We start from the raw sequence: 22,695 nt of genomic DNA on the forward strand, positions 1-22,695 counted from the left end.
CCTGGCTCCAAAGAGTTTATTTTTTCTAAAAAGCTATGACCCATGTGATAACGCTGGACTGGGTATCACATTTTTAACCACACTGGTTTTTGTTCCGTAGCATTTAAAGCAGTAGTAAGTAACATGTTTACCTTAATAAATCCTCTCCGTCGTCCCTGTGGGGGTAATACAAGTGTTTATGGGATGATTGGAGGGTCTTTCATCTCCCCCTGGTGTCTCTGGACAGAAAACCATGTTTGCAACTTGACTGCCACCGGACCGGAGCCACCAATGCACACTAATAGAATCACGAAGAAGAAGCTAACATGCTAACGGGCAAAGCTAACTGTGGGCTAACGTCACTTTAAACAGTATTTACAGCCAAGTTTGAGTGAAAAAAAATATTTCCATTGTATAATTGGATGCACAATATCCCTCTGTCCTTTCCCTTTCCTGTCAGAGTAGTATTTACTCTCCAAGACAATTAATAAGTGAAAAAATCGTAACTTGCTACTACACCTGCAGTTGCGCTTATGACCTCTAGGGGGAAGAGTTACTTAGTACTGCTTTAAAAATTCAAGCCTGAGGTTTTGATTGGCAGGATCTGGAGCACAGTGAGGGCGGGGCTTCCTGCCTTTTTTTAAAGAATATACTCTGTAGGAGGGGCAAGGTGCGCCATCTTATTTTCACAAAAACACAGGACTCTAACCATGATTCGGAATGGCGATAATGCATCTCTAAATATTCATCTTGGTTTGGTTGTGTTGTGGACGCAGAGAAGGAGGGGGCAGGGCAGACGCTGGGGCAGCTTGAGTGCAGATGGCGGGAAGAAAATCTAGTATTACAGAAAAATAAAATGGAATAATTTAATTGAAAATACCAATATTTTAGCTTGAGGTGAACACTGTGGACAAATACTGCCTCTTGAGAAGCTAAAAGATGAACTAACGTGGCTAATGTTATGCTAACAGTAGCTAAAGTGATTGATCGTCCTTCTATGAAAATCAGCGCTTACAACTTTGTCATGCAGCAATCGGCTCCTGTCACATTAGTATCGTCACAGCCTACTTTGGACCAATAAACACCCGGCTTCCTTCCTTCTTAAGATAATTATCCAGTGTGTTGGCTTCTTTGGCTTCACAATTTTCACTGTGCACCTGTTTCTTCGCCAGGAGCAGGAGCGTGGAGCGAGTGATGGAGCAAAGGTACGATTTCGACTTGACCTACATCACCGAGCGGATCATCTCCGTGTTCTTCCCCGAGCTGGATGAGCCGCAGTACCACCACAACATCCAAGAGGTGGCGCTCATGCTCAAGAACAAGCACCACGACAAGTTCATGGTCAGGAGCGAGCAGAACGTCGTCGAATTACAACGCCGTTCCAGAAAATAAAACGTGATTTTGTTTTTAATTTCAGCTTCTGAATTTGTCAGAGAAGAGACATGACATCAGCAGACTCAACCCCAAGGTAAGTGTGACCAGGGTACTCGCTCTGCCACAGTAGCACGAAGGGGGCCACGCCTCACCCAGACGCCCTCCTGTGTGGCAGGTGCAGGACTTTGGCTGGCCGGACCTCCACGCTCCTCCTCTGGACAGGATCTGTTCGGTGTGTAAGGCCATGGAGGGCTGGCTGTCCCAGGACCCTCAGAACGTGGTGGTGCTGCACTGCAAGGTGAGATTGTTTGAATAACAAGGACCACAACCTCGAAATAGAATAGAGTGGAATAAACGTTATTAAACAAGCGAAGATGACGATTGAAGGCGAACGTTGTGTCGATTGCGGTTTTGGGGCTTTGAAGGAGAAGATGAGCTCTGGGTCTTTTATCCCCCAAAAGAAGCCTGAAAGAACGGACAGCTGAGCGAACCTGAGACTGATGTAACAACGGGAAGTGAGCCAGAAGTTTGCAAATGCTGAGGAGACGAAAAACATAGACCGAGCGAGAGGAAAGCTCAAACAACCTGGAACGACAAAAGTTAGTGTTAAGGTGCTTTATAGTCATATACATGTGTTTCCAATGACATCACGCATAGTTCCGGTGGCCATTTTGAATACCGAAGTAGAATTATGCAGTACTACAACATGTAACAATATCTGTACACAGGATGAAAAGGAAAGTCAACTGATCGACAGTGGCATTTTTATGTACTCGTAATCATTGCTCAAGAAGAACACAGTTAAAACACGGCCCCAGAGACGAACGTTTATGTGATATGAGCAGCAAATTTGGCACAGAATTAGCAGCGCTGTCTGTCGAGTTACAGCAGGATCTACTAAAGATCTGCTTCACTCTGAAGACTAAATAAACACATCAAAGAGGAAACAGAAAACCTTTCTCTTCTGTGATTTTTACAGTCTCAGCCTGAGTCAGTGTTTAAGCTGCTCAAGACGTTAGCATGCTACCGGCTAGCAACTGTCATCAACCAACTGTCGATGGCTTCAACAGGATAAACACATGTGTGGCTCACATGTGCCCCTCCTGGAGCCGCCACCTTAATGTGGTGGAGGGGTTTGAGCGCCCGAATGATCCTGGGGGCTCTGTTGTCGGGGGCTTCGTGCCCCTGGTAGGGTCTCCCATGACAAACAGGTCCTATAGGTGACGGGTCAGACAAAGAGCGGTTCAGAAGCCCCTTATGAGAGACCAACAGGCCCGGTTAATCGTGAGGCCGTCCTTCTGTGGACCCACCACCTGCATAAGGGGCTGGTGCAGTGTGATTTGGGCAGCTCCAGCAGCGGCCCCCACGACCCGGAAACGGAAAAGTGGAAGAAGATGGATGGATGGATGGATGGTGTCTCACATCTATGAACACTGAAGAAATACTACAGTAACAGCTCAGCTCTGACCTCTGTCACATGTTGTATCCAAGGCCAGATGTTTGTGGTTCAGGGCTTTCTCTTGGTTCTCACTGGTTACATCACATAAACGTGCGTCTCTGGGGCCGTGTTTTTACTGTTATCTTCTTGAGCAGTGATTACGAGTACATAAAAATGTCAATCAGTTGTCTTTCTTTCCTATTCTGAGGTGAGATATTGTTACATGTTGTATTACTGCATCTTACTTCTTCGGCATTCAAAATGGCCGCCATAGCAACAAAAGTCACATGACTGAAAGGCATGTATAGTCACACCTGTACATCGAAACAGTCCTCGGCATTTGACCCGTCCTTCGATGCAGCAACCCACAAGGAGCAGGACACCGGGAAGGACCAAGGGAAGCAGAAGCTGGAGCGCAAAAGAGACGCCCAACTTCTTCACTTCGTTTGGCTTGGAATGTGTAACTGTAATAAAACCTCCATGTTGAGCCAGGATGTTGATTAAATACGGTTCATATTTGGCAAAAGGAGCGTTGTGGTGAAGAAAGACAAAGTTCTCGATTTACTGGTCGATCTACGTTTCTACTCTCACCTCATGAGTCATGACCGAAAGGACAAGATCGTGGAAACAAATGAGTGTCATTCGTAAGGTGACTGGACATACAGGACAGACTGGACAGGGGGAAGAGCTCAGTCACCCGGGAGAAGCTCTGAGTGGAGCTGCTTCTCCTTTATGTCGGGACTATGTCGCTGATCTGGCCTCAAACGCCTGGAGAGGGAAGTCTCGGCATGTCTGCTCAGACTGCAGCCTCCACGACCTCCATGAAGATGACAAAATGGGCTCCAGAATTAAGTCAAGCAAAGGGGCTATAACTGACAATATTTTTAAGTTCAAACAAAATCAACGTATACCCTAAATTAAGTAATCGACCAAAACATGCAAATACCAAGTTAACTACAAAAAGAATGACCTGGACTTAGACTCGAGAGTCCCAAAACATGCAAGGGTCACACGCCTACAGAAATGAGTGACAGAACAAGACAAGAGGCTTGAACTGAAGCAGAACATGTCACAAACAAGTCACAGTTGGAACGGTGACGAGCAGAGAGGCACATGCTAACAGACCCGTGAAGACCAGCAGTCCAGAATGGGTTAAACTAGGGCTGCTCCATTATTGAAAAAATAATAATCACGAGTATTTTAATTGAAATTACGATTATTTGTCGCCTTTAAAAAAAATGTCTGAATATTTTCTGCTTCCTGAACAGTCGTAAAAGTACAAACGATTTCAAGTTTGCCTCGATTAAGGAGAGGTCTCTGTTTCACACCTGCCCCCTGCTGGCCAGCCCTCACACTTGCGCAAGCAAACTGAGCAGCGCGGCCCGATGACATCATCACACAGCGCTGTTTGTTTCTATGTCAGTCCGTGGCACCTGAAATGCGAAGGGAAAATAATCCCAGTGCCATGAATTGAACTTTTTTTTTTTTTTCTCGATTATGCTAATTTTAATCGAATTTCGATTAATTGCACAGGTTAAACCAAGGACAAGAGTCATAACACTTACTAATCGCAGTGTACTTTATGTTCCAAGGAAGTGTATACTTTACGAAACACTTCATTCTGACACATACTTAATAAATTGATAAGTAAAGATGCATAACCTCCTCTACATGTCATTTCCAGGGGAACAAAGGGAAGACTGGAGTCATTGTGGCGGCGTACATGCACTACAGCAAGATCTCAGCGGGGTAATCTGCCGTTCTGCATGTCAGACGATTATATTTCATGTGTTTACGGAGGTAACGTTTCCGTGCTCTATGACGTGCACAGGGCGGACCAGGCTCTGACCACTCTGGCCATGAGGAAGTTCTGTGAAGACAAAGTGTCGTCGTCCATGCAGCCTTCTCAGAACAGGTATATACTGATGTTACTCTAGGGTAAAACACCTTCATTTAAAAAAACAATTGCACCTTTGTTTGTTTGTCCTGACAGAGAAGACACTGAACTTCGTCCCCATCAGCCAAAAAACAAAACATTCTATAATTCTTGCCTGCCATGTCTGTCTATTTCCAGATACATTTACTACTTCGGTGGTCTCCTCTCAGGCTCCATCAAAATGAACAGCAGCCCTCTGTTCCTGCAGCAGATCGTGATCCCGACCGTGCCGCACTTCCAGCCTGGAGGAGGTCAGGCGAACGCTGAGCAGCTCCGTCAACACAGCGCTACCTTTGTCTGCGCGCCACAAACCATTATTTTTAATCTTATAAAAGCAGTTTATCTGCAGGGGGAGTCAGAACGCTGCACTTAACCAGGAGATAAGATCTAATCGCATGGCACTGACGGACAGGGTTTGGGAAGAGGGTTGTGTCTCAGCGGATCTGCAGATGGTTCGGCTTTTTCGAGAATCTTTGGGGGAAACTGTTTCATCAGCGGCAAAAGCAGCTAAAAAGATTCACTAACTACAAGAGAAAACCATAGTGTATATAGTGTGTTCTAGTTTGAATTTTCCGAGGGTTGAACTGTAAATTTAAACTGTAATGGTTGATAAAGATTCACTGACTCTAAGTAGTTGATCTACCGAACACAATTTCTCACTTTTGATCTGTTAAAAATATATTTAGCGATTCCAATGTTTCTAAAATGGACTTTCCTGTTGATTTATGCCACATATGTGTCTGGTGGCTTAAGTGGTAGAAAGAAAATAGAAGAACATTTTGCAAGTTACAAAGATGGAAATTTAACTGCTTTACAACTTTTGGGATCTTGAAATTGACTTCAAGTTCACGTGCGTTCTATTTAAAGGTGCATTGTGGAACATTTGGCAATGCTTTGTATTAAGGTGTGCTTGTTAAGTATTAATAAGGTATTAAGTAAGGATTAAACACCGAGGAGTCAAGAGCACCACGACGCGCTGCTTATACCAGGGTCCCACACACGCAACATTTATAACAAATGTGTTTTTCATTTACTAAACTCGCTAAATCTGCCAGACTACGGGACTATTTTGTGTGGGTTATTAGCCGGTCACTGAAGGCTGGTCTCAGAGCGAGTCATTCTCCGCAGCTATTACGAGGATCTCAGTCAGGCTCAACGACACAACATCAGCACAGAATCACAACACAACAGGACTAACCCGGAAACACTTTTCCCTGGAAGTAAACACCGATATGCGGCACTCGTGGGCAGGAGTTATTTACCTTTTACGCTGTTTAACCTGAAGCTAAAGCTAGCTAGCTCAACCAGCTCAACTGTTTATGGAAACAGCTGCGGTGGAGTCGCTCACACCTGGGCCCCACGAACTGAAACCTTTATGTTTGACTTTACTAATCCAGACAAATATGCTTAAATGCTGGATCAATTTATGTACGCCTGAAAATCATGAATAGCCTTAACCGTTTTCAATAGAAATGGAAAGCTCATATGTTATTAACAGTAGCTAACCTAGCTGCTCACTCTCCTCTACAAACATTTAGCAAACGTTTTGTTTTGGCCAAAAACGTTGAAATTAACACAAAATCCATCTCATACGTTCCTGTCAGTCACTAATTACGTGTTCATCAGATGTGTGTCATGCGTTGCTATGGCGATGCCCACAGCGGAGTGATATCCCAGTGATTTAACTACCGGGCTGTGACAGGGCGAACTGAAGGTGCTTATTTTCCCGATAATGACCAGCGTTCTATACATTATCTGCTTATTATACGGCCATTTGCCAACTGAACACACAACATAAACTTCGTACACTTTTATGAAGGTCGAAAGGTTTATTTAATGACTTCCGCAACAAATAGTTCCCAAAAGTTTGCGCGTTGCTCTGCAACGTTTTGCTAGGTTAGAAGCAGCAAGGCTAGTAGCTAGCCTAGCTACTTAGTTGAAGGCGCAGTTGGAGGAATGGTGGTGAATCTCTGGGTAAGTTGAAAGTCAGACTCACGCTAACTTCACGAGCAATTCCCCGACTTCTCTCTCAGTGACGGGACAGATAGTGTCGCCACTACTTACACGCGGAGTGATATGAAAGCACCAACTCCGTTGCCATTGGCAGCGTCATTATTTTTTTCAGAGGTCCTTTATCAGAAAATAATGACCGGTAGAACGTTGGGAAATCCCATTCAAATCAACGGAGCTTCTACTTACGTTGTGAAGAGCCGTATAATAAACGAAAATAATGCACGCTTGTTAGCACCCACCAGCCAGTCAAAATCCAGCATTCACCCAGACCATGGTATCATAAGCATTAATAATTGTAAAGTATTAACATACTGCTTATTATACTTTTATCTGTTAACATACTAATAGGCCATTAATAACACGCTTATTCATAACCTAACCCTGACCTCAACCCTAAAATAAGTACTAATGATTATTCATACCTAATGAGCACACCTTAATCTAAAATATATTAATCTATAACAAACTTTTACCTTGATGTTAGTGCGTATTTGACCTGGTTATCAGGGCGCCTTTACTTTCAATCACTGAGGCCGCTATAACGCTGCAGGAGCCTTTTTTTTTTTTTTTCTGGTAGATTTTCCCTGCTGATGCAACCATCTCCATGGTTACGCACACATTCCTTCCAGTGCTTTATTACATTAATAGTTTCAGAAACACTTTTGGATTGAATAATGTCCTGGATTCAGGGAACAGGTTCAAACACTATCCCGCTGACCGTCATACAGCCACTGGGTCACTGAAAGGTCAAATATCTTCCACATGAAAGTTCCATAATGCACCTTTAAATTCATTCAGGCCGAAGCATGCAGCTCTTTACAAAACTGAACTATATTTGCATTGTGATACAGTTTACTAATCGTCCCAGCCCTATGTAGGAATTGCCGTTTAGACTCATTAGGTTCCTTTTGCTAATCTCCCTAAACCAAACCGCACCTGACAACAGTGCAAACATAAACATTACAGATTCAAGTGGATTTCAGATTATTTCACCGAGCTTGTTCTCCACAGGATTCTTCCCTTTTGTGAAGATCTACCAGTCTCTGCAGCTCGTCTTCACCTCGGGCGTGTAGTAAGTTCCGTCTCCTGTGCGGCGCAGATCGTGCTCGAGTTCACGCCGCTCGCAGAAATTCCGAAATCGTTCAGCGACATTGTGTAAACGGTGGTTTTTCTCTGTCCCGTCTGTCCGCAGTGACCCGCAGAACTCCAGAGCGAGGAAGCTGTGTGTGACGGCGGACGCTCCTCTGCTTCTGAAAGGAGACATCATGGTGAGGGGAAAGACTGTCAGGCTTCTTTATTTACCTCCAGAGAACCTTTGTTATTCAGACATGTGTCATCATCTGCAGCGACATCTTCAAATACTGAACTACAGCAATGTCAGACTGAGCTGGAACTAGAAGAGCAAACTATGACATCTGCCCCCTTTGTATGAGCTAGTTTTACAATCACTTTACGTCAGAAAGACTCATTATTTAGGCTAATTTACAGTGTTTGCAAACCACACAGATCTTACATATACTACAAGGCCTTAGCTTTCAAATGAGGTCCGGCACTGGCCTATAGGCTGCGTCCAAAACACGTCCAAAAAGCAACAAAAATGCGTTTAAAAAAAGCGACGAAAACATAACAAAGAAGTGACAAAATAAGTGACAAAAACACATGAAAAAGCAGCAAGGAAGAAATGAATTTGTGACAAAAACAGGACAAAAAAGCATCAAAAACACAACAATAATTCAACAAAAATGTGCAGAGTGTACATGAATAAAAAAGTGACTGAAATGTGATGAAAAAGTAGCAAAACCGTGATGAAAACATGACAAAAAAATTAAAAAAAGAGACAATAAAGGGACAAAAACCCATGAAAAAGTGACAAAAAAGCAATGAATTAAACGACAAAATGTATGAAAAACGTAAACACTGCGACAATGCGACAAAAAACGTTTAGATCAGTTTTGTAGGTCTTAGTTTTCAAATGAAATGTACGACTGGCCTATAGGCTGGAGGCTTTAGTCAAGTGGCTTTAAGATTTAAGCTGAACTGGAGAAAACGTGCTTGGTTAAGGCGGGTGTTAAGAGGTTAAATTGCTCCAAATAAACCTTATAAACGCACAACTCTTTCAGTATTTACAGTATTTGCAAATACATACAGTAAAATACATGTACCAATTTCAATGTAAATGCCAATGTCAGCTTTATTTCTATAGCACATTTACAACTTAAGCAGCCCCACAAATAAAATAAATAAATCAATGAGTGAAAAAGTAGATATACTCAACTAATCTAGTGTTAAAAGCCTGTGAGAAACTGTGCATCTTTAATACTGATTAAAAATGCCAACACCCCTTGTCCTGGGAATGTCCAAGAGCAGGCTCTGGCTGGAGTTTGAATGTTTTAAGCAGCTGAAGGGGAAAAACAAAGAAAAATAATAATGCATTGGTTTTATATAGCGCTTTTCTGGACACTCAAAGATGCTTTTCATTGCATTATTCATTCACTCCATACCCGGTGGTGGTAAGCTACTATTGTAGCCACAGCTGCCCTTGGGTAGACTGACGGAAGCGAGGCAACCAGTCTGCGCCATCGGCCCCTCTGACCACCACCACTCACTACATTCGCTAGGCTTCCTGGTGTTACTAAACGGTCTCCCATCCAAGTACCGACCAGGCCCTTCCCTGCTTAGCTTCCAAGGTCTGACGGGATTGGGCAGAGCAAAGGCGGTATGACCTCACCAAGAAGAGAAAAATCTACACTTTCTATAATTACTCCAAAACTACTTTTAAAAATGCTGGATATAGTTTTCTACCCAATAAATATACAAAGCCATGGAGAGGAGCAAAGTGGTTCAACAGCCCATAATTACATAAATGAATTAGAATGCTAATATGTTAGCATCATGCTACATGCTAACGCTAGCTATGACTGCCGTTTTTTCACTTCTACTGAACAATCTGCTGTGCATAAACATCCATATGGACCTGATTTAGACTTGACTTTATTTGTATGTGATAAATAAGTTTATATTTCGCCAGAAAACGGCTAAAAAGAGTGAAAAATTGTGTTTTCCAAAACATACTTCCTTCCCCCACACGCCTGCTTATATGACGAGATGCCGTCTGTATCTATACAGGATTCTGCATGGAATGTATGCGTAACCATGGAGATGGTTCCATCAGTAGAGAAAACCTGCCATGAACTCTAAAAACTCTTTATCCTAGAGTGTTATAGAGGCCACCGTGATGGAAATGAAAGGTGCAAACATAAGTAAACGTAAGTCCCACCTCACTCTGCTCCTGATTGGACCTGAAAGCTCGTTCTAGTTTGTGAAATGAGGGGAAGGAGAATAAGATTTCAAAAGTAAACGATCAAGCTGCCTCTCCCTCCTCCTGACTGGACCTGAGAAGCCGGTTCACGGGAAGCCTCGTCATTGGTCAAAGTTTTGGCACCGATGATTCTGATTAGTTGCCAAATTCAGCAAAGGGAGGGACTGTAGAAAAATCAAATTATTAATATCACTTATCTTTGGCCCGCGTAGTAAATTATACACAATCTATTCAATTGGTCAAACATTTAAATTCACAGAGCATCACTTTAACCCACACTAATGCGCAGACAATTCCCCTTCTGAGACTGCCGTTTGTGACTCCTCCTCCCTGACGTGTCTCTCCAGGTGAAGTGCTTCCACAGACGCAGCGCTGCCGAGCGGGAGGAGGTGTTCCGGGTGCAGTTCCACACGTGTGCGGTCCACGGAGCCCAGCTGTGGTTCCGGAAGGCCGACCTCGACCACGCATGCAACGGTATCTGGAGATGATTTTGTCTTGCGAGTCAGAAACGCTGCCTTGGTGGAGGATTTGGCTCTTCCACTGCTTCAAACGTCATCATTTATTTTCTTTGATCATTCATGAGTCCTAAAACATTGCTGTATGCCCCAGTAACAGTGCGGGGTGACAGCTGAGGCTCTTTCAAGTCTATAAATAATATGAAGCTCGCAGTCGCATCAAAAGCCCTTTAGTTCTGCTTATTTTAACACCCAAACCTGTCACATACTGTATCTGTCTGTTGATATTTCTCTATATTTGCTGTTTTGCAGATGACAGGTTTCCTCCCGACGCCACGGTGGAGTTTTTGTTCTCAAACGGACCCGAGAAAATCAAAGGTGCTTATTCTGAGCCTTTTTAGTCTCTGTGCTGTGTCTTTGGACGGAGCTCAAGATACTTTTTGATGCTGATAGTTTTGTGTTTCTTCTGTTTTGAGGCCGTGACTATCGTAAAAATGACTCCTGTGTGAAAGTGGACAACGACACGTCTGAGCAGGTGGTGAGGTGGGACTCCTATGAGAACTTCAACCTGCATCATGAAGACAGCATAGAGAGTGAGTGTTATTACTTCTATCTCTATTTCTACTACTGCTACTACTACTACTACTACTACTACAGGCCTAGCCAATGGGGAAGAAAGCCTCTCGTGGGAATCACCATTTTTTAGCAATTTTTTTTGCCGTTCTACAAATATACCGTAAAAGCTCTAATATAGGCCGGGGCCTTTATTTACTCAAGGGCATCTAGGACCAGGCCTGTATTGGAACCAGGCCACAATTAGAGACAGGCCTTTATTTCTATTTGAGCAAAACGGACGACCAGGAAAATGGAAAAGAGAAAAGAAAAAGAAAAAAGAAAAACGAGATTTGTGTCCATTTGCACCTAAAATATTAGGTTCATTTATTAATTAACATTTCAAACCCTCTCCCAGCGGCTCGAACATTGACGCCTTTTATTTTGTCGGGACAACAGGAAGTGTTTCGTTGCTGTTAGCTGAGCTTTGACATCAATGTCACTGCAGGTTTCTGTTTCGTTTTTACCACAGACCGGATTATTTGTTGTTATTTTGCGTAAAAGGCGAGTTTAGACGGAGCGTTTGTGTTTGTGATCGATCATGAGACTGACCCGAGAGAAGACGAGACGCTCGCGCTGATCGGAGGAGTTATTTTGAGGCGTGGGACTGACCTGCACACGGAGCAGCTGGACGTGCTTTGAAGACGCGATGGAGACTTTATTAAAACCCTGGAGGGTCACACAACATTTGTTGTTTGCCCTGTTTCCAAATATAGTCACAGGAGGTTTGAAAAGTGGCTAAATCTGTGTCAAAGTTACGCGAAGAAATGACAATGGCACTTAAGCTCGCGTTAGCATATGTAGCATAAGGCTAACATTACATTCCTGATTGCGATTTTTTTTTATATTGACTCCCGGATTGGTCAGATTCGCACCAACGCCTGAAAGACACCTTTTGTAAAGTCCACCGTCCTTACCTTAGGGTTAGGGCTAAGGTAATGCTAGGGTTAGGTTATTTATTTAATTTATTTAATTTATTTATTTTTTACTATTAGATCACAGAAGGATGTTTGTAAGGACAACAAAAAGAAACACAAAAACATAACAGGAAAATAAACAATGAAAGCCAAAAACTTAAGTACAACCAATTAGAGAACAAACAACTAAAAAGAAACGAAAAGAAGAGTAAAAAGAAAGAAAATATATAACTGTAACTAATTATTGGTAATCGACCAAACAATCAATCGATTAATCACTGTAAATGGCTGTCAAATCACATAATGCTGAAGTGGCATTGCCCAAATCTCATGACCATAGGTGAGGGTGGGAACGTAGATCGATCGGTAAATCGAGAGCTTTGCCACGACTCAGCTCCCTCTTCACCACGACAGACCGATACAGCGACCGCATCACTGCTGACGCCGCACCGATCCGTCTGTCGATCTCACGCTCCATCCGCCCCTCACTCGTGAACAAGACCCCGAGATACTTCTCTGTTATCTTCAACAATTTTCTGAGCATAAAAACTGTGCTGAACTGACCCGATGTCGTTTTTTCCTCAGATATCTCTCACACCCGCGGGCCTCTGGACGGCAGCCTGTATGCTCAGGTCAGGAAACGCCGCTCTGCTCAAAAAACCACCTCGACCAATGGGAGTCTCCAAAACGGCCCCACGGTGAGGTCACCGCCCCCCCGCGTGCCCCGCCCACTCCCCTCTATCCCAAATGAGAACATGGACCCTCACAATCTGCCAACCCCAGAGCCAGCGAACAACAAAGGCAACACAAGGGAGAGAGAGAGGGAGACGGCCATTTTGGACGACGCCGAAATTTCACGAAAAGACCATTCGTGTTGCAGCCAAAACGTCCAGAAGAGTTCTCCACGCGAAAAAGAACCGTGCCTCGTCGGCAACCACTGCCACACCCGCTGCAACTGCGTCAAAAACAACCCCAAAAGCCAAACTTTGCCAGCGCTCGCCTCGAAGTCCACCTCCCCTCCCCCCAATCCTCAGATGTCTGCTTCTCAGGTGGACATTTGCCGTCTCCACAGCGCGTACACGCATCCGGATCTGCAGGTTCAGCGGCCCTCGCTCGCCCCCCTGCCCCTCAACCAGCCGTGCCTGTACCAAAAGTGCTACCCCTGCCCGCAACTGGAGCCGCGCCCGATGCCGCTCAGCCACGTCGCTTTGCCGAACGCCCAAAGACTTTGCAGCAGTTCGGATTTCCAGTTGTATTTCCCCAGTCAGAATTCGCCCATGCACCTGTCCCAGCCGTCGCTCCCCACAACGAGCCCGTACCGAGAGCTGTTCATCGGGCCGACCAGCCCCATGTGCCCCTGCGGAGACTGCTCTGCCTCCAGCAGACGGGAGCCAATCAGGACATTCCACGCCATCCACGGGGACCCACTGGAGAGCTCACAGTGGTCACACGGTGCAAGGCGGAGGTGAGGTGTCTTCTTTGTGGTTTATTTTAGATCGCAGTGTTCTGCCAAATACCTGAGACTGAAATCATCTCCTTATTGCATCGTGTCTGCAGTTAGGAAATACAATTTGATGTAGAAGTAGTTCAAGTTGGTTGAATCCAATGAAGCGGCTTGTTTCTCATTGGGTTTGGCCAAAATGTATTGTTGCTAAACACTTTTGATAGCCTTTATCCTTATTTTCCTATAAGGTTAATATGTTGAATAATATTTATTGTGTAAATGTTGATTATATTTGATGAATTGAAATACTTCTAAAGTGGTTAAAATATTTAGTCTTAATTTTAGTCAAAGTGATATTTTTGACGACTAAAATTGGACTAAAACTAAATTAAAAGTTTCTCATGAGACTAAAACTATGACTAAAATGTCCAGATATTTTAGTCGACTAAAATAAGACTAAATAAAAATGAAAAGGAGAGACTAAAATCATCCAAACTTCTTTTTGAGCCTCAGATCATGTAAATTCTCTGCCAAAGGATCAGCTCTGAGCTTTGTTCATGTGGAGCAGCTCCATGAAGCAGAAGAACAAGATTAAATATGATTATAATGAATATTATAAATGCAAAGTCGACTAAATTCGTTTTAAATTTAGTCGACTAAAACTAGACTAAAATTGAAGAGATTTTTTCGACTAAATCTCGACTAAAATTACATTACATTTTAGTCAAAAGACTAAGACTAAAACTAACTTAAAATATCTTGTCAAAATAAACACTGCTGGGAACATAGGCACACGTGAGCAACCAACCCTTAAGCCCGCCAGAGCGTTGTGAGTTTGAGTAATAGCTCTGACAGTTTGCTCAATGTCTCTATTTAGATGATTTTTGCTTGTTTTTGAATAATTCACTGGTCATGAAGTTTGTGAAACTGTAACGTTTTTTCCCCCACAATAATCTTTTCACTACACATTTGACATTGGGACATGCCTAGGGACTTGTGGGAGAATCCATGGCAGAGGGAGTTCTGGCAGTACCATAAGCCCCCAGTGCAAGCCTTCCACTCGTGCCCAGCGACGGTGAGCCCGAGCCCGGCCTTAGAGCAGAGAAGGTTTCCCGAGGGAGCTCCCGGACCCGGCCAGGCCTTCCCTAGTCTGCAGTCCCTGACCGATGCGCGAGAGGTGGGGAGGAGCGAGTGCCACAGCCCCTCTCAGCTGGAGGTGGGTTGATCCGTACAGTAGAGTTTATTCAAAATCTCTTGCGTTATAATGTAGCTCATGACTGCTCTCTTGTGTTCACAGCCGCATATGTCATGCCCCTGCGTTCCAGCCTTGGTGTCTCCGACGGAGATTCCTGGGAGTAGGGGTTACGAATCCAGGTCTAACGCCTCGTCCCCGAGCAGTTCCTCTCCCTGTAGAGTCTCCCCAAGCAAGGCCAGGATGCCACTGCCTGCACCCAGGACCACTGTGGAGCAGACAGGTGAGGATGACATAGTTATCAGACTAGGATTTGCTGAATCTCTCTCAGCAGACAATAGTGTGTACTTGAGTCAATTGTTGTTTCAATTTTGTCTTTTTAATTATCATTTAAAACTAAAGGAAATGATTTGTTTGTTTGTTTTTTGGTTTCTAATCATGATCTCGGTTTCAGAACCCGCCAAAGCAGTGCGGGAGGCCCAGAGCAGTTCTCCATCAGCAGAGTCTGAACACGACTACAGCCTGATTAGCAGCAGCCCCACGCACACACAGGAGAGGTAACGTCTGTGACATCCCCTCATTTACAGTGCCTCTCGTAAGTATTCATACACCTTGAACTTTTGCACCTTTTGTCATGTTTACAACCCTAAACATAAAGATTTTATTTTGATTTTTTTACTGAACGTTCACACACAAGTAACCGACAACTGTGAAGTGAAAGCAAAATGATACATGATTCTGTTATTTTTCAAAAAATAGAAAAGTGAAAAGTGGGGCGTGCATAAGTATTCATACAGCATTTTCTGAGTGCATTAAATTGCCTTTAAAACATTCCTAATGACTCCAGAATGTTCACACCTTGGCCTAACGGTTAAACAGAGGCACCTGTGTGTAATCTACTCTCAGTATAATTTCAGCTGTTCTTTTAGGCCCTCAGAGCTGTGGTCGGAGTGTATTGGTCACTAAACTACATCATGAAGGTCCAGGAGCACCAGAGAGGTCAGGGATAAAGCTGTGGAGAAGTTTAAAGCAGCATTAAGTTATACAAAGATTTCCCAAGATTTAAAAATCTCCCGGGTCACTGTTCAATCCATTGTTCGGAAATGGAAAGAGTAAAGCACCACTGCAGATTTACCAAGACACGGCTGTTCACGTAAACTAACAAACTGAACAAGGAGAACACTGGTGAGAAATGCAACCAAGTGCCCCAAGATAACTCTGGGGCTCACAACTGAGGCTGGGGCGGAGATTCACCTTCAGCAGGACAATGACCCTAAACACAAAGATAAATCTACAATGGAATGGTTCAATAAAAACATATTAATGTGTTAGAATGGCCCAGTCAAAGTCCTGACCTAAATCTTATTGAAAATCTGTGGAATAATGTGGAAGCTGCTGTTCACAAACGCTCTCCTTCAAATCTGACAGAGCTTGAGTTGTTTTGTAAAGATGAATGGGCTAAAATGTCTCTACATGTGCAAATCTTGTAGAGTCAAACCCCAAGAGACTTGCTGCTGTTATTGCAGAAAAGGGGGTTCCACAAAGTATTCATTCATGCTGTATGAATACTTATGCACGCCCCACTTTTCACTTTTCTATTTTTTGAAAAATAACGGAATCATGTATCATTTCACTTTCACTTCACAGTTGTCTGTTACTTGTGTGTGAACGTTCAGTAAAAAAAATGAAAATAAAATCTATGTTTAGGGTTGTAAACATGACAAAATGTGCAAAAGTTCAAGGTGTATGAATACTTTCGAGAGGCAAAATACAGGAGAGGTAACGACCATAACACATCCTCTCAATTAAACTCCATAGGGGTAATGGCCAGTAGAACATCCTTAAGTTTAAACACAACAGAGGTAACAGTCTGTAACACATGCTCTGATTTAAATAGAGGCATCTCTGCACGTAAGTTTGTCTCAAGGAGTAGAAGATTCTCTCCTTTGATTGACCCTGATAGAAAGTGATCCAACTCTGTAGAAGCGTAAAGCTAGAGTTAACCCCGAACATACCTTGCAAACCTTTTAGCCCAGCTGTGGAGTATAGGGTACAGGTTAGATAAAGATCAAAAATAAGCACATAAAACATTCAAATATACAGACTTTACACCATGGCACAGAACACAGAAGAGGATTCATACAGTGTCTTTTCGTATCATTGTTCCATTTATTCTCCTCCTCAGTCTGACCCCAGAGAGCACTACCGCCCAGACCGCTGTGTCACCCCCCTGTATGGACAAATCCTCACAATCAGAGGATCAACACAGTGCCATCCTCTCCTCAAATAACCTCAACCCCCCCACCCCAAACCAAGACCCTTCGCCTGCGCCCACGAAATCCCAGCCCTGCAGTCCAATCCAAGTGCAGATCAACGGTTCGGCTGTCCCGAGCTCTTCTGACGGCAGCAGTCACATCGTGTCCATGAACAGCACCCCAAGCCCTACCTCCACCCTCTCCTCCCCCTCCTCGCCCGAGCCCTCCCCCCAGCGCTCCTCGGTGTCCACGGACCAGTCCAGGCACAGTCTGACGCCCGATTTGGCTGAAACCAAGCCCCCCTCGCCAGTCCCTGATGGATACAACACTCCGAATTTCCCCCTGGCTTCGTACTACTACCCTCTGCTGAACGTCCCGCATGTGCCGTACACCGGGTACACCGCGGTCACCATCCCCAGCCAGCCGCCGCTACCGGAAAAGAAGAGGGGAACGCACCATTCTGGGCTCATAAACGGGCATGGATCGCTTCAGAGGTGAGTCGCGACTTTGTGAAATTCTGAGGAAATTGCCAAAATATGACTAAATATTTTCCAACTTATAGTCCGGAAAATACGGTAATGCTATTTTGAAGGGAATTTGTGACTCCTCCCCTCTCACCAGGGTGTTGTCGGCGCCCGTACCCAGCCAGGGTGCTCTGTTCCCGGGCGGCGGAGGGGAGCAGAAGCGGGGGTCTGCGCAGGTGGAGGTCGACATCAGGGTCAACGCTAAATTTGTCCAGGACAGTTCCAAGTTTTGGTACAAACCGGGGATTTCCAGGGACCAAGGTATTTGTTATACTACAGACTTGACTTATTGAAGTATATGGATAGTAGTAGCAATAGTACAAATAGCAGCACTGGCAGTGTGACGAGTATGAAGTGTCTTTGCGTATTTCCCGTCCCAGCGATCGCAGTGCTGAAGGACAAGGAGCCCGGCTCGTTCCTGATCCGGGACAGTAACTCCTTTCAAGGCGCCTACGGACTGGCCCTCAAAGTGGAGACAGCGCCCCCTAACGCTAATCTCACCGGAAACAAAGGTACTATTATTTATGCTGCTACTACGTCTACAACTAATACCACTTTTACTCATTTGTTTCATACATGCTGTTTTATGGTGCAGGGGTTTGGGAGTGTAATAATATTCAAAGAAGAGCAATGAGATACAGTACTTTCTTGGTGTGGTAATAGAGAGGCAATCAAGGCTGATATATTGACACAATATATATATTGACATAATATATTTTGTCAATACAGAAATGTATGTAAAATGTACTTTAAAAAGAGGGCAGGGGTCTCTTTGCACTCAGCTAAGAGCAGGAGTGCTGCCCCTTGAGGTTGAGGTAGGGCGATCCAAGGGGGCTCCACAAGACGGCAGACTGTGTGCTCTGTTTCGGCTTTTCCACCAAGGTGTTGGTTCTGGGCTGGTTCAGAGCTGGTTCTGGTGCCGGGTTGGTTCCATACTGACTTGGTTTTCCACCAAAATGAGAGCTGTGCCTATTGTCATAGCAACGCTTTGGGAAGTCAACATCAAAAATGGACAGTAACATCTTACTACAGCCACTTCTGGTTATAAAATACAGAAAAATAAGTTTATGTTTCAGTCACAGCAGCCGTTAACATTTTGATTTCTTCTTTCTAACTCTTGTTTTAGCCAAAGAGCATAAAGCAAAACAACAGTTTCCTCCACAGAGACTGTTTTGGCTTCTCCAGGAAGTTCTAAGCACAAACTAACTAATATTGATTGTTTGTTGGAGGAGAGAGCCACGCCCCCAGCTGCTGACATCACTGGTGCTCCTTTCTTGGTCCAGCTTTTAATTGGTTCCCAACTGGCACCAGATTTTGGAACCAAGAGCCAGCGTTTTTTTCAGTAGAAAACGAAAGAACCGGTTCTGAAACTGGAACCAGAACCAGCACCGGCACCAGCCTGGTGGAAAAGGGCTAGAGTTAGGAGTCGTGGAGGATGAATTTCATTTCTTGATTTACTGTCCAACATATAAAAAAGCATGGAACTTTATATCCTGAGAAATTGTAATCAGTGTATATGTTTGTGTTTACTGGTGTTGGCTGACTTCCTTAAAGAGGGGGTATTATGCTTTTTTCAATCACATAGCACCAGTCTATATCACACTACAATGATGACCAAACCTTCTGTTGGTCTGTAAATGCAGTAAATTAGAATAACTGCCTTGTATAAAATGTCTCTCTCAAAATGGCTGTAGTGAATGTCTTGAAATAGGCCTCTGTCTCTTTAAGAACCTCTGAGCCTTTCCGACACGCCCCCTCCACACGCTGTCTGTGGCATCAGTGGGGAGGGGGTTCTGCTGAGGAGCAGTGGTTGGTTACTCGGCTGGTGACGAAAGCTCGGAGGCGTCTCCAGGAGGTGGGGGCGTTCCTAGGAGGACTCAGGCAAACCTATCCCTAAAATGGCCGCCATCAGAGTTTTTACAGATTACTCAAAAATACGTGAATGTGCCAAGGCAACACTTCAGGCATGTTTTTAATGAGGGAATGACAGAATAACATGATGTAAAGCTTGAAAAAGTCGATACCCCCCCTTTAATGTTAATAGTGTCATATAACCTTATGGGGGCTGGGCATGTACTGTTAAATAAATATTCATTCATTCACTACGTCTACTACTACTACTACTACTACAACTACAGAGATAAGTAATAGACATTGAGTAGGAGTTGTATTTTTGTTGAAAATGAGTGGTTGACTGGGGATGTGTCCTCCAGGGGGGGATCCTCTGGAGCAGTTGGTGCGTCACTTCCTCATCGAGACTGGGCCCCGGGGGGTGAAGATCAAGGGCTGTCAGAACGAGGCCTACTTCGGTCAGTCTCATATGTTCATAGTTAAGTATATATGTTATGACTGCACAACTACTACCATGAGTGTTTTCTCCTCATCTCAGGAAGTCTCTCAGCTCTGGTCTTCCAGCACTCCATCACCCCTGTATCTCTGCCCTGTGCCCTCCGCATCCCAGAGAAAGGTACTCAAACAGATTCTGGATGTAGATCATTGTGAAGGGCTCATGGCTCCGATCCGGCTCTACCGCTGTGTGTTTTCAAATGAAACGTGAGACAGTTTTTGACCCGATGCTTTTCAGACCTGGTTGGAGAACTTCAGGAGATCCAGAGCGTCAGCAGCACCAGCACGGCAGCGAGCCTCCTCAGACAGGGCGCAGGTGGGATTCAAACCAGTGACTTTGTGAATGTGTACGAATGTATATAATGTGCATGTATATCTATGTATACTTGTAAATAATAAAAAAAAAAATTATTCCCCTTTTTTAAAATGTCCCCCAGGATTAGAACACAGTAAGAGCGATATAAATGTATATTCTTGATGCAATAATAACACGTAATTGTAAAAATAAAAGTAAAAAAAATCTTTAGATCCCAATTTTTAAGCATTAAAGGAAGTGACTTGGTTGATTCAGCTGAAATAAAATATTGTTTTCTTTTTTTTTACCCAATTTTTTCTTTTTTCTTTGCCCAATGTTTTGCCCTCTTTTCTTTCTGTCTTTCTTTCTTTTCTTTTTTTTTCTTTCTTTCTCTCTTTCTTTCTTTCTCTCTTTCTTCCTTTCTTTCTTTCTCTCTTTCTTCCTTTCTTTCTCTCTTTCTTTCTTCCTTTCTTTCTCTCTTTCTTTCTTTCTTTCTTTCTTTCTCTCTTTCTTCCTTTCTTTCTCTTTCTTTCTTCCTTTCTTTCTCTCTTTCTTTCTTCCTTTCTTTCTCTCTTTCTTTCTCTCTTTCTTTCTTTCTTTCTTTCTTTCTTTCTCTCTCTCATTCGTTCTTTCTTTCTCTCTTTCTTCCTTTCTTTCTCTCTTTCTTCCTTTCTTTCTCTCTTTCTTTCTTCCTTTCTTTCTCTCTTTCTTTCTTTCTTTCTTTCTTTCTCTCTCTCATTCGTTCTTTCTTTCTCTCTCTCATTCGTTCTTTCTTTCTCTCTTTCTTTCTTTCTTTCTCTCTCTCATTCGTTCTTTCTTTCTCTCTTTCTTTCTTTCTTTCTCTCTCTCATTTGTTCTTTCTTTCTCTCTTTCTTCCTTTCTTTCTCTCTTTCTTCCTTTCTTTCTCTCTTTCTTTCTTCCTTTCTTTCTCTCTTTCTTTCTTTCTTTCTTTCTTTCTTTCGTTCTTTCTCTCTCTCATTCGTTCTTTCTTTCTCTCTTTCTTCCTTTCTTTCTCTCTTTCTTCCTTTCTTTCTCTCTTTCTTTCTTCCTTTCTTTCTCTCTTTCTTTCTTTCTTTCTTTCGTTCTTTCTCTCTCTCATTCGTTCTTTCTTTCTCTCTTTCTTCCTTTCTTTCTCTCTCTCGTTCGTTCTTTCTTTTTTTTTTTCTTTTTTTTTCTTTCTCTCTCTCTTTCTTTCTTTCTTTCTCTCTCTCGTTCGTTCTTTCTTTCGTTCGTTCGTTCTTTCTTTTTCTTTTTTTTCTTTCTTTTTTCTTTCTTTCTTTCTTTCAATTAATTATTTGTGTTCTTTTTGCTCACATTTTGCCTCGCTTCCCTTATTTTCATTACTAATATTTTCCCATTTTTTCCCAACGTATTCCCCCTTTTTCCCTATTTTTTGCTCCATTTTTCTCCCAAAGGGCCACAATTTCTCCCAATTTTCCCCAAATTACTCCCCATTTTTCACACATTTATTGACATTGGAGATCAACCCAAATTTGCAGATCTTCCACACATTATAGATACAGACGGCATCTAGTCATAGAAGGGGGCGTGGCTTTGCCGAGGGGGAAAATAGAATCTTTAGAGAAACACAATTTTCCACTCTTTTTAGCCATTTTCTGGTGAAATATGAACTTATTTCTCACATATAAATAAAGTGAATTGTAAATCGGGCCCATATGGATATTTTCTCACAGCAGATTGTTCTGTAAAAGTGAAAAAAACGGCAGTTGTAGCTAGCGCTAGCTAACGTTAGCATTAGCCCGATGCTAACATGTAGCAGCATGTTAGCATTCTCCGTTTTGTATGTATTTATGGGCTGTTGAACCACTTTGCTCCTCCCCATGTCTTTGTATCTTTATTTAGTAGAAAACTTTATTCATAATTCAGCATTTGTTAAAGTAGTTTTTGAATAATTAGAGAAAGTTTTTTTCAAAATTGTTTTCCCCCTTAACTGTTTTCAAACATGACCATATATGGGCGATTCCGGAGATGCCGTCTGTATCTATAGTTCTGTTTTCTGGTTCTATTTGACAAATATATCAGTATAGGTATCGTAAAGGGTTCTGTTCAGGTATCGGGATCGAAAACCAAGCATTGTTTAAGTACTGGTATCAAAAAAACGTAGCGGTCCCCAGCCCTCCTGTCCTGCTTCAGACTTGATTCTAACGGCCCCTCTCTCCTTCAGCGTGTAACGTGCTGTACCTGAACTCGGTGGAGACGGAATCTCTGACCGGTCCCGAGGCGGTTTCCAAAGCGTCCAAAGTGACCCTGTCTTTAATCCCGCGTCCCGTGGCAACAGTGGTCCACTTCAAAGTGTCCGTGCAGGGCGTCACTCTGACTGACAGCAAACGCAGGTATGTGCACGACCGCTACAACTACTGCGACTATTGTTATTTCTACTACTCAAGGCCGTGGGAACCCAGGGTGCTGAGGGCGCTGCTGCACCCCCTGGTGGATAGTTTGTGAACTGCAGGCAATATTAACCTCTTAACTCCCACCTGAACCGAAAACATAGACGAAAAAGTGACAAAAAATGACAAAAATTTGACGAAAAATTGTGGAAAAAATTGACGAAAAAGTGATAAGAATTTGACAA

At 43.4% G+C, this 22,695-nt stretch overlaps 1 protein-coding gene across 1 annotated transcript in view; it reads left to right on the forward strand.

Annotated features, from left to right (window-relative positions):
• LOC306982265 (tensin-2-like) overlaps nt 1-22,695 on the forward strand; it is a 41,597-nt gene that overhangs the window by 13,309 nt on the left and 5,593 nt on the right. The window contains exons 4-25 of the mRNA XM_079582135.1: nt 1,152-1,320; nt 1,397-1,447; nt 1,529-1,651; nt 4,476-4,540; nt 4,623-4,706; nt 4,866-4,978; nt 7,752-7,812; nt 7,933-8,008; nt 10,407-10,533; nt 10,827-10,892; nt 10,991-11,107; nt 12,629-13,508; nt 14,478-14,703; nt 14,785-14,962; nt 15,134-15,236; nt 16,865-17,428; nt 17,556-17,719; nt 17,839-17,970; nt 19,672-19,767; nt 19,848-19,925; nt 20,043-20,120; nt 22,285-22,453. Coding sequence (XP_079438261.1) covers nt 1,174-1,320; nt 1,397-1,447; nt 1,529-1,651; nt 4,476-4,540; nt 4,623-4,706; nt 4,866-4,978; nt 7,752-7,812; nt 7,933-8,008; nt 10,407-10,533; nt 10,827-10,892; nt 10,991-11,107; nt 12,629-13,508; nt 14,478-14,703; nt 14,785-14,962; nt 15,134-15,236; nt 16,865-17,428; nt 17,556-17,719; nt 17,839-17,970; nt 19,672-19,767; nt 19,848-19,925; nt 20,043-20,120; nt 22,285-22,453 — 3,698 coding nt within the window. The 5' untranslated portion in view covers nt 1,152-1,173. The remainder of the gene's footprint in view (nt 1-1,151; nt 1,321-1,396; nt 1,448-1,528; nt 1,652-4,475; nt 4,541-4,622; nt 4,707-4,865; nt 4,979-7,751; nt 7,813-7,932; nt 8,009-10,406; nt 10,534-10,826; nt 10,893-10,990; nt 11,108-12,628; nt 13,509-14,477; nt 14,704-14,784; nt 14,963-15,133; nt 15,237-16,864; nt 17,429-17,555; nt 17,720-17,838; nt 17,971-19,671; nt 19,768-19,847; nt 19,926-20,042; nt 20,121-22,284; nt 22,454-22,695) is intronic.

The sequence above is a fragment of the Gobius niger genome, assembly GCF_951799975.1.
Source record: "Gobius niger genome assembly, chromosome: 24".
NCBI lineage: Eukaryota > Metazoa > Chordata > Actinopteri > Gobiiformes > Gobiidae > Gobius > Gobius niger.